We start from the raw sequence: 13,913 nt of genomic DNA, 5'->3' as shown, positions 1-13,913 counted from the left end.
TGGAAGGTTGCCTATCTCCACTTCATTTAGTTGTTTTTCTGGGGTTTTATCTTGTTCCTTCATCTGGTACATAGCCCTCTGCCTTTTCATCTTGTCTATCTTTCTGTGAATGTTGTTTTTGTTCCACAGGCTGCAGGATTGTAGTTCTTCTTGCTTCTGCTGTCTGCCCTCTGGTGGATGAGGCTATCTCAGAGGCTTGTGCAGGTTTCCTAATGGGAGGGACTGGTGGTGGGTAGACCTGACTGTTTCTCTGGTGGGCAGAGCTCAGTAAACCTTTAATCCACTTGACTGCTGATGGGTGGGGCTGTGTTCCCTCCCTGTTGGTTGTTTGACCTGAGGCAACCCAACACTGGAGCCTACCTTGGCTCTTTGGTGGGGCTAATGGCAGACTCTGGGAGGGCTCACTCCAAGGAGTACTTCCCATAACTTCTGCTGCCAGTGTCCTTGTCCCCACGGTGAGCCACAGCCACCCCCCGCCTCTGCAGGAGACCCTCCAACACTAGCAGGTAGGTCTTGTTCAGTCTCCCCAGGGGTCACTCCTCCTTCCCCTGGGCCCCAATGTGCACACTACTTTGTGTGTGCCCTCCAAGAGTGGAGTCTCTGTTTCCTCCAGTCCTGTCGAAGTCCTTCAATCAAATCCCATTAGCCTTCAAAGTCTGATTCTCTAGGAATTCCTCCTCCCGTTGCTGGACCCCCAGGTTGGGAAGCCTGACATGGGACTCAGAACGTTCCCTCCAGTGGGTGGACTTCTGTGGTATAAGTGTTCTCCAGTCTGTGAGTCACCCACCCAGCAGTTATGGGATTAGACTTTACTGTGATTGTGCCCCTCCTACCGTCTCATTGTAGCTTCTCCTTTGTCTTTGGATGTGGGGTATCTTTTTCGGTGAGTTTCAGTGTCTTCCTGTCAATGATTGTCCAGCAGCTACTTATGATTCCGGTGTTCTCACAAGAGGGAGTGAGAGCGTGTCCTTCTACTCCGCCATCTTGGTTCAGGCTCCGGCAGCCATTTTCCTGTGTTAAATAAGCCTTGTTATTTTCTCATTATGCCTGCTGATCAAAGAGTACTTAAAATGTAACAGCATTTTCTTTCTTTCCCTTTCTACTTGTTATTTGGCTAGACAATAACATATATTACCATTCTTTTATTTTATTTTAATTTTTTTAACAATCCCATCATGTGAGTGTTAAAGAAAGAAGACTTACAAAAAGGGTGGATTATTATAATAGAATCTCCTTTCAAAGCTCTGACAAAAAGTAGAAATGTAGTTGGTATCAACAGATATGAGACTGATTATCATTAAATAAAAAGTCAGAAAGATAAAGATAAGGTTATAAACAAAAAGTCAGGTAAGAACTATGTTTTTTTCACCGCTGTCAAAGCTGAATACATTTGAAAGGATATTGTTTTCCTTTTTTTATAGTACAGTGACATTGTTAAACATTATTTATTACTAGTGTTTAACAGATGACTTTAGATGAAATTATCTTATAATAGACAGCTAATTGTGTAATAAAAATAGACGGATCACACATTTTTTATTATCAAATTTCATATGTTAAATCTAGCTAAGTAAGATGAACTTTTAAATTATCAATAAAAACATCATGTTCTGTGGCTGAGCTTAACCGGATCTACTATAGGCAAAAAGAGACCATTTGCTTTGATAAACCAATAAAATTAAATTTGCATTAATTTAGTCCAGAAGAAACTCCTCACCATTAGGTGTGTGGTTTCTGAAAGCTTATTAAGTTCCATTTATTGAGTCTGTCATAATGAAAAGAGCTTAGTTCCAATTTCCATTAAGCACAACACTCATATATAGAAGTTGACAAAGTCCCCTCATTTTATTCTTACTTCACTTTCTCCAGTTTTAATTGGGCATCAAAAAACATATGAATATATTTTCAGATAGATAAAATGATAGGAATGATTATCTTTCTTTTTCCTGTAATATTACTTAGTAAGTTAGTTGGGGGCATTGACTTAATATGTAAATAGTTAATAAATATCAGTCAACCCAGAAAAGTCATATTAATTGCTACCGTCTACTAAGCACTTGGTATGTTTTAAGCATTTTACATAATTCATTTAGTCATTACCACAACACTGTATGTTAGATACTATTATTCATGTTTTACAGACAGAGAAACTTAAAGAAGCCAGACCATCAAGCTCGTAGGCGGTAGAAATAGAATTACAGCCCAGGACAGGAATTAAGAGACCTGATGCTGTCCATATTTAAGTTACACTTGACTCCCATACTCTCAGTACAACAAGATAATATTAAAATCTATACAGTGCTTCATCTTTAAACACTTTCACATATTTCTCTTCAAAACAGTCCTGTGAGGTGAATAGGATATTTACAGATGAGGCCATTGCAGTTCAGAGATATTAGGGGAACTTTACAAAGGTAGTGAGAGGTAGACTTAATCTTCAAATGTGGTTTAAACTTCAAACACTTGTTTGATCTTAAAAATAACAGAGAGTGATAACTGAGACTCATTGTAAGTGGCTTTCACTCTGGAGAAGCCCAGTAGGTCCCTGTGAGATTGAGGAAACCAGGGTGCAGGTGGCTCCCCTCACCTATGTTACTGCTCACAGCCTAATCCACCATTTACAGGTAACTCTTATGTGAGCGTCAAGGGGAGGTCTTACCTGCACTCGAGGTTCCCCCTTGTTACCACATAAGGAATTTCTGTAAGTAATTGAGTAAGTACCATGTTTTCATTCCTTATTGTATCACTGGACTTCAGCAGGACCTAACCTGTCCTTTTCAAGGTTTGAGACAAGACATACGTGGTTGTTATTATTGACTACCCCCATTCTCACTCACATACAACTCTAACCTTACTCATAAATATTAGTGCAGAATCTTATTATCATTATCATGATTGCTAGAGACAGTGGCCCATGTTCAATTTCCAGAGTTGGTAAGGGCAAAGTTCAAGAAAAGTAGAGTTAGGATTAGCCCTAAGTGAGGCTAAAAGGCAACCCTTGGAGGAGACTCTTCTAGTTTGAAAACTAGGTCACCCAAAGCTGGTCTCCTGGCTCCTCACCCATATTCTCATTATCATTTCATTGCTCACTTTTTACAATATGCAAAACACACACACACGTATATGTTTTCTTATAAAACATATTCAGCCCCTATTTCTATGCACATAATCATTGGGTTCTTTAAAAAAAATCGTTTAATAATCAAAATAATGTGCTCTATTTTCACAGTTTTATCTTCCAAAAACCAGCATGTCATTTACAATGCCGTGAAAGTTTCCAGTTTCACAAATAACACTGATAATTGAGAATCACCTGGCTGAAGTAGTCACAGATTACTAAAGATAGCCCAAGCCTACATATACATAAGGAGTATCATTGAAAAGTAAATGTATATTTGTGTCAGAACCACCTAAATCAATGTTGTTGGAGTTGGCACTACACAGAGGTGGGTTTGATTCACGTATCTGCTTCTTACTGTGAGAACTGAAGAAAATTGTTTACCCTCTCTGAGGAGCCACTGAATTAAAAGCAAGGAACATATTTACCTGAGGGTTTGGCATATAGTATTTACTCAATTAATATTAGTTCCCATCTCTCGCTACTACCCACCGTTCTCCCATTATTCTGTCTTTTATTTACAAGGCTGACATTCATTTATCAAACAACTATTTCTTTCCACAAATGTGGCATCTGTTAAACAGAATTTAAATCTGAACAGCAACTAAGTAACTTTAAAACCATGCAAGATGGAACGTTCTCGTGAAATATCCAACATCACACCTTTCATCTTCTTTATTTGCAGCTTTAGAATGGAAAATACAAGCTCGGCCAACACGGGAGCCTAAATTCACCAACCCTGCATGTGTATTGTGCAAAGGAACAAACAAGTTACATAAAAATACATCCCCTGTTACAGAAACATGAAACTATCATCTCAGAACTTTGCTCTTCTCGTAATGGCATAATTTTAGACATCGTGTGTTAATTATATAAAACTCTGCAACGGTAGTTTTCCCCAAAAAGCAATCTATTAAAAACAACAATGAAGCAACTTACTGCCACCTTTCTTTGCTCTTGGTTCTGCTGAACCTTTATCCTCTCTTCCCACGACTTCTCTTCCATGCCTTTCTTATCTTCCCAGGGTCCTTATCTTCTCAGAATGACAGGCTCCTGCCCAGTCAGGGCCCACGGCCACTTATTAATGGCAAGGTATTGAAAGGTTCTCTGCAGATTCTAGGTATCCGGCAAAAGATCTTTTTCTCCCTAAGACTCATCAAAAGTACTTTTAATTTTGCTTTGTTTTCTAATTCTTCTGCATTACTTTCTAACATATGAAAGGAATAGCTATGTGTTTTATTTTTCTCTGGTCTTAACAGTGTTAAAGACTCAGTAGTCAAGAATAATATTTTTTTAATCTTTTTCTCACTCTGAATATTAGACTTGGAAACCTGGGGAGGTTTGCTATTATATAAAGTTGGAATTATCTTCCTATCATGTTGACTTTCAAAATCTCACAGCCTTGTTCCCAATCGTGTCCATCTCCCCTCACTGGCACTCCTTCCCTGACTCCCTCCTTCCTGGATAATCCTAGACATTAGTGATGTCGCCTTCACGATTCCTCACTGTTCCGAGTGTCCTTGGTCATTCTCTGACTCACCTTGATGTCAGGCCCAAAGTATTCCTGTACCCATGGCTGTGTACGTCTAACATTATATATGAGTGATGTGTATGCACAGGTTTTTAATACTTAATCGTATTTTTTGGAGTTCAGTAGACTTAGGGTATATTGCGACTTCACATTTTAACAACTCATACCTAAGTTATTAATAAATTGCAATCCAGTTCAACATACAGTATATTACAAGTCAGATCATTCTCACCCTTCCCAGCACTTTATAAGGTCTAGTTCCCTGGGTAATGTGATTCTTCACAGTGAGAGAGCATCTTGTCCATCCTCATAACACCAGGTGAGTACAATAACCAGTACATTGGAGGTAACGACTAAATGATGCTGAAATGACTGGGAATTCTAGGGAGCACTGCAACTTTTCCTATGTGGTTAATATGGCAAAACTCATTCTGTAATCCCCCCAAGTTCAGGAATAAGGCACATCCTCCAGGATGGAGACTTTCCAAGTTATGGCCAGCCATTAGACTAAAGCCATAATGGAAGTAGGGAAACTTGAAACAAAACAAAACCTTATCCCATGGCTTGGAAGTATCCTCCTCGTCTTGAAGCTCATCCTCTCCCCCATGCCTCCCGCTCTCACGGAACCACCCACACGCAAACATACGCATGTGTGTATTCACGAGCCCCATACTCTGGCTAAGCAGGATGGATATTCCCAAACACCTTTGAATCCACTATTCTCTTCCTAAAATGCCTCCTTCTCCATCTGGCAAAATACATCTATCCTCTTAGAATCTGCTTAAGTGTCACTTCCTTTGTGAGGCTTCCCTGAACCATCAGACTAAGTTGTCTTTTCTTCTTTGGAGTCTCCACTTTGTGCATACAAATTTTCTGACCACTTATAGAGGGACCAACTCAGCCCAATTTACCCAGGACAGTCCAGGTTTTAGAAAAGGAAGTCCTGCACCCTGGGAAACGATTTAGTCCTAGACAAACCTGGGGTGGTTGGTCACCCAACTTGGGTGTCTGCCCCGTTGGAGTACGGGCCCCCTTGGTGAAGGGGTTGTGCTGTATTCATTTTCGTGTTCCCAGTGCCTAGCGCACTGATACATTCATGAAAGTGTACATGAGACTTAAAGGACTAAAGCCAGTGAGTCAGGGTTGGCAGACACCAGTGGAGGAGAATTGATCTAGTCTTGTCTCTTAACACTGAAAGATGTTGCAATAGTGTAGTCTTGTGGTCTCCTTCTAGCTAAGCTCTATTCTCCCTCTAAGTTTATGACTCACCACTTTTGCTCAATCTATTGTTACCTTTGATAACAATAACCTCCTCCTGCACCCAGCAATAAAATTTAAGAGAGGGAAGGGATGGATAAAAAACATTTTTAAATGCATGCCTACTGGCTCTGAAATTTTTAAAAATGAGTCTGTGCATCTTGCAGGTCCTGGGGGCTTCACGGCACGATTGACAGTGCACAGTGTCATTTCTGCTGAGAGTAAAATATCAAGTTTTCCAAGTAATTGGTAAATAGTAATGGCTAAGCGATGAATCCCCCTTATAGATAAGATACACATAAAATACACATTACAAATCAATGCCAGCTAAATAACTTGCCACTACTACTAGGGAAGGGAAGAGAGCTCATTTATCTGAAAATATATCCACATTTGGGAAGCTCTGCCCGGTGGGGAATGGAGGACAGACTCCTTAGCTATGAGAGTTTCAGCACAAATATAAAAATACTCTTCTCAGTTGGCCGTGATTCCACCTCCCACTTGGACACTATGTCCCCAGATCAGACACCCCCATGTCCAGAAAGAGCAAGAGAAAGTAACACATGACTCAATCTTCCCACCCACATTCATAAAGCAAATTCACATTTCCCTCAGGTACAGTAGGGAATAATGAATGGACATTTATAGAAAGGAAGTTATCACTTAAGTGTTAGAATTGGGAAGAAATCTTTCAAGAGGTGGGATTCAATTAGTCTGTTTTTAAAAAATGCTCCAAGTAAAATAGATTTAATTCTTCCATTTATCCAAAGCTCATTTTTTTTTAAATAAAGTATATTTAAAACATTAGTCTTTAATCTAGATTTTCAAAGCACCCTAAGGCATACATCATATTATGGAAAGCCTATTTTATAGTTCTTTTTGTTTCTGTTTTATCTCCCCTGCTAGACTGTGTGTCTGATTGATCTTTGCCCCTACCTGCGCCCACTACCAAAGTGCCTAGCAAAGACCATTTGAGAAACAAATATCTGATGAATCACAGTAGCATCTATTGAGTACTTACATCCAGGCACTGGTCTTAAGTGATTTACTCATTTTAATTTATTTAATATGCACAACAGTTTTATGAGGTGGTCTTACTTTTATCCCAGCTTTATAGATGAAAAATTTTGAAGCACAGGGAGGGTAAATAATGTGCGAAAGATCATATGCCTAGGATGTGGTGGGGCTTGGATGTGAATGCCAGCAATGTGACTGCAGTGACCAAGCTCTTAACACAGTGTCCTGCCTTCTATCGAGAGGGTTGGCCCCAGGAGATCCCTGTAGAGTTATTACCTTCTCTTAGCTTCTGAAGCAAGAGGAAGATTTTATTCCATCTATCTCAAGTGGATAGTAGAGAAAACTTTATGGGGTCTTCTCAAAGCTTGTATTTAAATGAATAAAAATACAGACAGGGAGGGAGCAGTGTGTGTGTTTGGCTACCAGTGTAGCTACAGTTTAGGGGTTCAGATGTGAGGAGGCAACATACACTTTCCTGACCATCCAGAAGTATGGGAGTCAGAATTAGGGTCAAGGAAAACCTATGGAATTCCAAGCAACCTGGAAATTCATACTGTGATTCCATTCAGGAATTATTCTCTCTTAAAAAAAAAAAAATGCTCCCAGTAAAATAGATTTTGGGAAGCCCCAAAAGGAGCAGGTTTGCATAGAAGGGATGACATACTGAGCTGCAACCCCAAACCCCAAGCCAACCTTCCCAAACCCAGTGCTGAGGAGCTGCCTCCTGGTGCTCCCATATTTTGTCCCTAATGTAGTGCTTTGCCATTTGAGCACATTTCTGTTGTAACACAAGACAGCAGACCCAAATCTTTCATCACAGAAGTGGGATGACTTTTTCACTATCACGAGAAAGTCTTGAAAGATTCTCTGTTTTGAAGGATTCCATGGATCATTACCCAAATGCAGATTGGTTATAGCACATAAGTTGGCTTCACCATAAGTTCTGTCACAACATATATTTTATGGGAGAGTTAAACTGGAAAACAGCGAGATCTATGACCTTTCATACATGCCTGCCTCCCTCCAGGCATTTATTCAACAAATATTTATTGAGCACTGGCTACCTCATGCATTGGAGTAATTAGTGTAGCCACCTTGATCATCTTGGAAATATTTTACTCGTGGTACAATCTCCACTCGAAAGTTGCTTTCTTCGTCTCTCACACTGAGCCAAAGATCCATTTCTAACCTGTCAACTGACGTCAAGGTGATGTGATAGTGACCAGTGGGTACAAAAGGTGTCATTTGTGACTATGCGCTAAAAGTGCCCCTCTCCAAAAACCCAGGAGAAGCAAGGTGGAGAGTTAACAAGCTGCAATATGGAGGGAGCACTGGTAGTGAGGGTCAGATGATGGCCTTCATCACCCAGCAGACCTGTCCTGTGTGTACTGATGGGCTCAGGGTGTACGACTTTCCCCCTGTTTCTTCCATTGCTTCCCCACGGTGAAGGAGGTGGCAGTCACACAGGACTCTGAGCTGGGACTACCTTTGGCAGCATATCATCCATCAGCTGCAAAGATTTCCTTCCTTCTGTGCATGTCTCACCCTTTTGTTGGCATGTGTCCTCTCTTCTAGAGCAAAAGAGCATTTCCTAGTATTCCCCAGGGCCCTACACAGAAAAAGAGACTTCCAGTTGAATAAGGCAAGAAAGTCCTTATTCAACTACCTTCTCACACCTTCTCAGCTTCTAACTTAGGGGATTGCAACCCTCGCTGCACTATATAGTTATCTGGGAAGATTTTTTTTTTTAAAAATGTCAACGCCCGTACCCCATTTGGAGATTGTGGCTTAGTTGAGTTAGGGTGGGCCTGAGTCCTTTCCGTTGTTGTTTGCTTTTTTTTTTTTTTTAATTTTATTTATTTATTTATTTATGGCTGTGTTGGGTCTTCGTTTCTGTGCGAGGGCTCTCCCCAGTTGTGGCAAGCGGGGGCCACTCTTCATCGCGGTGCGCGGGCCTCTCACTATCGCGGCCTCTCTTGTTGCGGAGCACAGGCTCCAGACGCGCAGGCTCAGTAATTGTAGCTCACGGGCTTAGTTGGCCTAGTTGCTCCGCGGATGTGGGATCCTCCCAGACCAGGGCTCGAACCCGTGTCCCCTGCATTGGCAGGCAGATTCTCAACCACTGCGCCACCAGGGAAGCCCTGTTGTTTGCTTTTTAAGTTCTTCAGGTTCATCCAGAACTACAAAGTACTGCCACATACAAACTTATCTTAAGTTTCCATTCCATTCCATAATGAAAAGGGGAGGGAGGAATTAAGCTGCAAATGAGTGACTGTACTGGCAAAGAGAGAAGGTGATGGAATGTCATCCTTGAATATCCTGTTCCCTTTGCCATTCCCACATGGAAGGATCTCATATCAGTAGTCTTTCTTTTTTGTAAGAGGAAATGGGGTTGTTGGGATCTACCCTCCTCAGAATATGTCTCTTATCCCCTTAGCGCTTAACACCTAAAAATTCTATTACTAAAATATGATAATAAACTAGATTTAACTAAAGAATAAGAACTCTTGGTAGCTTCCCAGGCTCCTGTTCAGTACAGAGCAGGATGAACTAGCTAATAATTCTCTCACAGAGCCTAAACAATGAGGAGGAGGATGACATTTGTCATTCACTTCCTTTTACACATTGTAAGTCCCCCAAATCCTTGCTAAAAGGACTTCAAACTATTCTTATTGGAAGCACAAGGAAGACAAGGCTTGTCTATTTAGCAACAATCATATTTCTTTGTAATAGGTCTTTTAAAGCTTGGGAGCATTTTAAATTCTAAATGAATGACTTTATTTGTGACAATGCAAATGTTCTGTAGCAATTAGCTCAGGACACTAAAGCCATCCCAGCTTCCACTCTTTGTCAGGTACAAGTCATACCAGGCGAGTTCATTGGTATTTTCATTCTCTGTGAAATGTAGAACTTCACTTTGATGGTGAATGGAATCTTTTCAACATAGTTTCCATAAAGCAAGTGGCTATGACTTTTCTAAGGAAGTAATTATATGCAGGTAGCAAGTTGGAGGAACCCAACTGTATAGTAAATCTACCCCAGAAGGTTCTTGTAATGTATTTTCTAAGGATAAAGTTATGTATATGATGAACAACGACCTAGAAAAACAGAAACAGAACAGATAGGAAATGAAGAAAGCTGATACTTCGGTACACCTCAGAACTGTTTCTGATTTCTCAAAATTAGTAAATATATTTGCAGACAAAAGTTTTAAAACACATATTCATCATTTAACAAAAAAAATATTATCTCTCACTATGTCCAGTGCTTAGTATACAAAGTTGAATAACACATGGATCCTGTATACAGGTGTGCACAGTCTAGAGAAGGAAATAAACATGAAAATCAATTATAAAACACAGTATGATAAGGTTACTAAATTCATTATTGTGTCATTATCATTTAGGATGTTGTATACTACATCACAGAAACAGCTTTATCCAAGACCTGGAAAGAATGATCTCAAGAGAGTCAGTAACAGGAATAATATGTCCTTCAGAACAACTGTCTTGAGTTTATCTTAAATACTGTGAAGAATATAACTGGTTTCTCTTTCTTGCTGAATTAGCAGCTTGAAAGCTCAAAGCTAATTTGCAACATAACTCTAGTAAACAAATAGGATCCTACATTATTAATTTTGTCTATTGATCTTCCACCTAGACTCAACTAACTTCACCCTGGATTTTGTTTACTTTTCCTTGTTGTTGTTCTTTAAAAGGGCCTCAGTTTCTCTTGACTATGAGGCAGGGTGTAAGAAAATAAATAAACTGTGATGACAGAAGTCTGTTGAAGGTTTTATGACAGCCAAGGGGAGGAGCACGACACAGGCAGAGAATGTTGCTGGGTGAGGTTGGAGAAGGAGTTATGGAACAGATGGAAAATACATTGTAATAATAATGACAATAACAGCAACAGCACTTATAAATAATAGTAATAGAGAATAACTATACTTTGAAAATAAAGAACAACTATACCTTACAATTGCGGGGTCCTCCCTGTATATCTGTACTTTGCAAACATTATTTCTCTTATCTTCACAGCAACTCCAAGAAGTAGATATTAATGTCCCCATTTTACAGATGAGAATATTGATGCTCAGAGAGTTTAGTAATTTGCCTAAGATGCCATCTCAAACCCAGGCTGTCTAGCTTCAGCTGCTACACCACTAATGCTCTGAGTCTCACGGGAAAAGAGAAGAGGCTTGATAGGGTGTTGCTGATTTGAGTGGCTCCGAGTGTATCCAAAGCAAAAGGTGCATGTGGTGATGCAGCCAAAGGAGAAGATATGGAGATGAGTAAGGGCAGAGTCAGGAATAATGTTTCTTTAGGTAATAGGAAGATTTCAAAGGAGTTTAGTAAGAGACACTAGAGGGGTGGCATGTACCTGATTTTGGTTCTTTGTACAAACAAAAATAGGATTATTGTATGAGAGCATGAAGAGGAGAGAGGGCTTAGAAGAGGAATGAACAATTACTCAGTACTTAACTCTGTGCCAGGTACTACATATAAATTTCCTCAGTCAAGTCTCATGGCAACAGTCTTGAATTCTAATTCTCCCCATTTTAAAGGTCATGAGACTGACACACAAGAGGTCAAATGACTTGCTCTAAATCACATGCCTAGAAGTGAAAACGCTGGGAATTGACCACATCTGTCTCTAAAATTCATCCTTTACCTACATACCTTCTCTTTTCAATGTATGATTTCACACTGACAAGTGTACACATACTTAATGTGCACACGCGCACACACAATCCTCTTATTTTAGGTCTATAAATACACGTAAGAAAAGGAAGGAGGTAAAAGAAACAAAATCTCAACAACCAATTTTCTGTTAGTATAAGTCAGATAATTCCTGGTGAGACAGAAAAGCGATTGTCAGAAACACGATAAGACGACTGCAGTATAATACTACTTGACACTGCTGCTAGGCAGGGCTGTGGTTCCCACCCTCTCCATGGACAAGGAACTCTAAACTTTATACAAGAATGCATCACCCTGTAAGAATACTATAAGGAATTCTTAAACCCTAAGCCCTTGGTTTAGCTGATCCACACTTGCTTAAAGATGCTCTGTGTCTGATATCTAGAAGTTTATTGTCTCACCAGGGGGAATGTAAATACTCTGCTTTTGACTGATCTCACTATCAATCATCCTACAGGTATCCCACAACTCCTAAATATCCTTAGGAGTGTTTCCGCACAGTCCTTTAATCCAAGTCTGTCTGATTCTAAAATGTGTGGACTTCAGTCGCTCTAAGAGTAAAGCAATTAGTGAATTGACCTTATACTTATCCTGTTGGCTATTGGGACTTTACAAAGCTTAGAAATACTTTACAAATACTTCTTTCTTAAGCACCATTTGGTATAAATTTCATTTGTTGGCCATTTATTTGAATGCACCAAACTCGTCTCAAACTAACACAGTAGACCAGAAAGCAAGTTCACATTCTAGTTCTTTTGGCCGAATCATGCATAACTTAAATACAATACCATATGATAGAGCCATTGAGAGCTCTGTTCTTATCCCAGAAATGCGCACCGTACACAGGCCAGCCCCAGCAGAGGCCTGACTGCGTGCTGGTGGGACATTCAGCTAGAGCTATTCCTATGTTCTTTTAAATGACTTTGCCCCACTGTTATCCTAATTTGAAATTTTATTTTTCAGCCACATAAATAGAAGAACACAGTTTGAAAACCCTGTCCTGGAAGCAAAAAGGAAGCTACAGCAGCATAACATGCCCCACACAGAACTTGGAACAAAGCCCCTGCAGGCCCCAGGCTTCCGAGGTTAGTACCTGTCAACACGCAGTGTTTCAAAGAGAAAGACTGTCTATTGAACTGCCTGCTCTCCAAATAGGCCTTTAGCTTGGACCATTTCATATAATTGATTTGCTTTCCCCAGACCCCTCAATTAGCTTCAGCTGGGTGTTTGCTCTGTCTCTAAATTCATGCATTTAGCATTCACGAGTGAAGGTAACGCCTCGGGTAGCACCTTATAGGAATTTACAGCACGTTGCCAGGTAGAGCTGAACGGGTATGACGGTGGTACCGTAAACTGCAGAGATCCATAGAGACTCATAAGTTTGTCCTCAAATGACCAAGCACACGAATGAGGCTTGTTCTCCTCTGTGACAGTAGACAGCTCCTCATCGACAGTACCTAGGCCCAAACCCGCCTGCCCCCGCGCTGCCCGGGAGCGGTCACGCAGCGTGAGTGACCTGTCTTACTATGGGCGCCACCTGGCCTGGAGGCCCGGGTGCATCGGTATGTCCTGGGTTGCTTGCTGCACCTCACTTCACCCTGGAGCCACATACGGGAATGAGATGCCGCACACGCTTTTCACATCTTAGTGGGCTCTCACTCACACGTGGAAGCACGAAGGAGGCTCTGGTAGTCGGGAAGTCTAGATATGCCTACGGTTGATTTCACGCCATATCACTACAGCACAATAAGGATGAATGTAAAGGTCTCACCGTTGGAACTTCTCTCCAAATTGTAAACTTTACTTTCATAAAGGGAACGGAGGTGACAAGATTATGTGTGTTTTTTATTTATATTTTAAAGAAGTGCTCTGTCTTCTTCACAAAGATATATGAGATATGTAAATAGACAAAGTAAAATTCCAATATAATGACTCATGACTTTATAGTTTGTCCATTACACGTCACCTAAAATGGAACAACAGCAAACAGAATACTTAACTAAGTCACTGTGTACAGTTTGGCTGTTTTAAATATCAAATCATATCACCCAAAATGGAACAACTAAAAATATATATATAAAATACTTGACAGTGATAACATTTAAAGCAGATATTAATTCTAATTCCTAGTATGACTATTATTTTTAAAACATTTAATATATATAGGAATATACTTATTACCGATCATAGCTGAAAAAGCATGTTAAATAACAAATTACTAGTTAAACCTCTATGAGTGGGTTCAAGTTCTATTCAGATTATCTAGGTATATGATTTGAACATGTCA

General features: G+C 40.2%; 1 protein-coding gene across 3 annotated transcripts in view; it reads left to right on the top strand.

Moving 5' to 3' along the window:
* MAGI2 (membrane associated guanylate kinase, WW and PDZ domain containing 2) overlaps positions 1 to 13,913 on the top strand; it is a 1,349,206-nt gene that overhangs the window by 1,025,179 nt on the left and 310,114 nt on the right. For all 3 annotated transcript variants that reach the window (XM_068550445.1, XM_068550444.1, XM_068550443.1), the window contains exon 8: positions 12,590 to 12,711. In XM_068550445.1, coding sequence (XP_068406546.1) covers positions 12,590 to 12,711 — 122 coding nt within the window. The remainder of the gene's footprint in view (positions 1 to 12,589; positions 12,712 to 13,913) is intronic.

The sequence above is a fragment of the Eschrichtius robustus genome, chromosome 8, assembly GCF_028021215.1.
Source record: "Eschrichtius robustus isolate mEscRob2 chromosome 8, mEscRob2.pri, whole genome shotgun sequence".
In the NCBI taxonomy this organism is placed as follows: Eukaryota; Metazoa; Chordata; class Mammalia; order Artiodactyla; family Eschrichtiidae; genus Eschrichtius; species Eschrichtius robustus.
The sequence above is the reverse complement of the archived record's forward strand: the minus strand, read 5'-3'. Positions and strand labels throughout refer to the sequence as shown.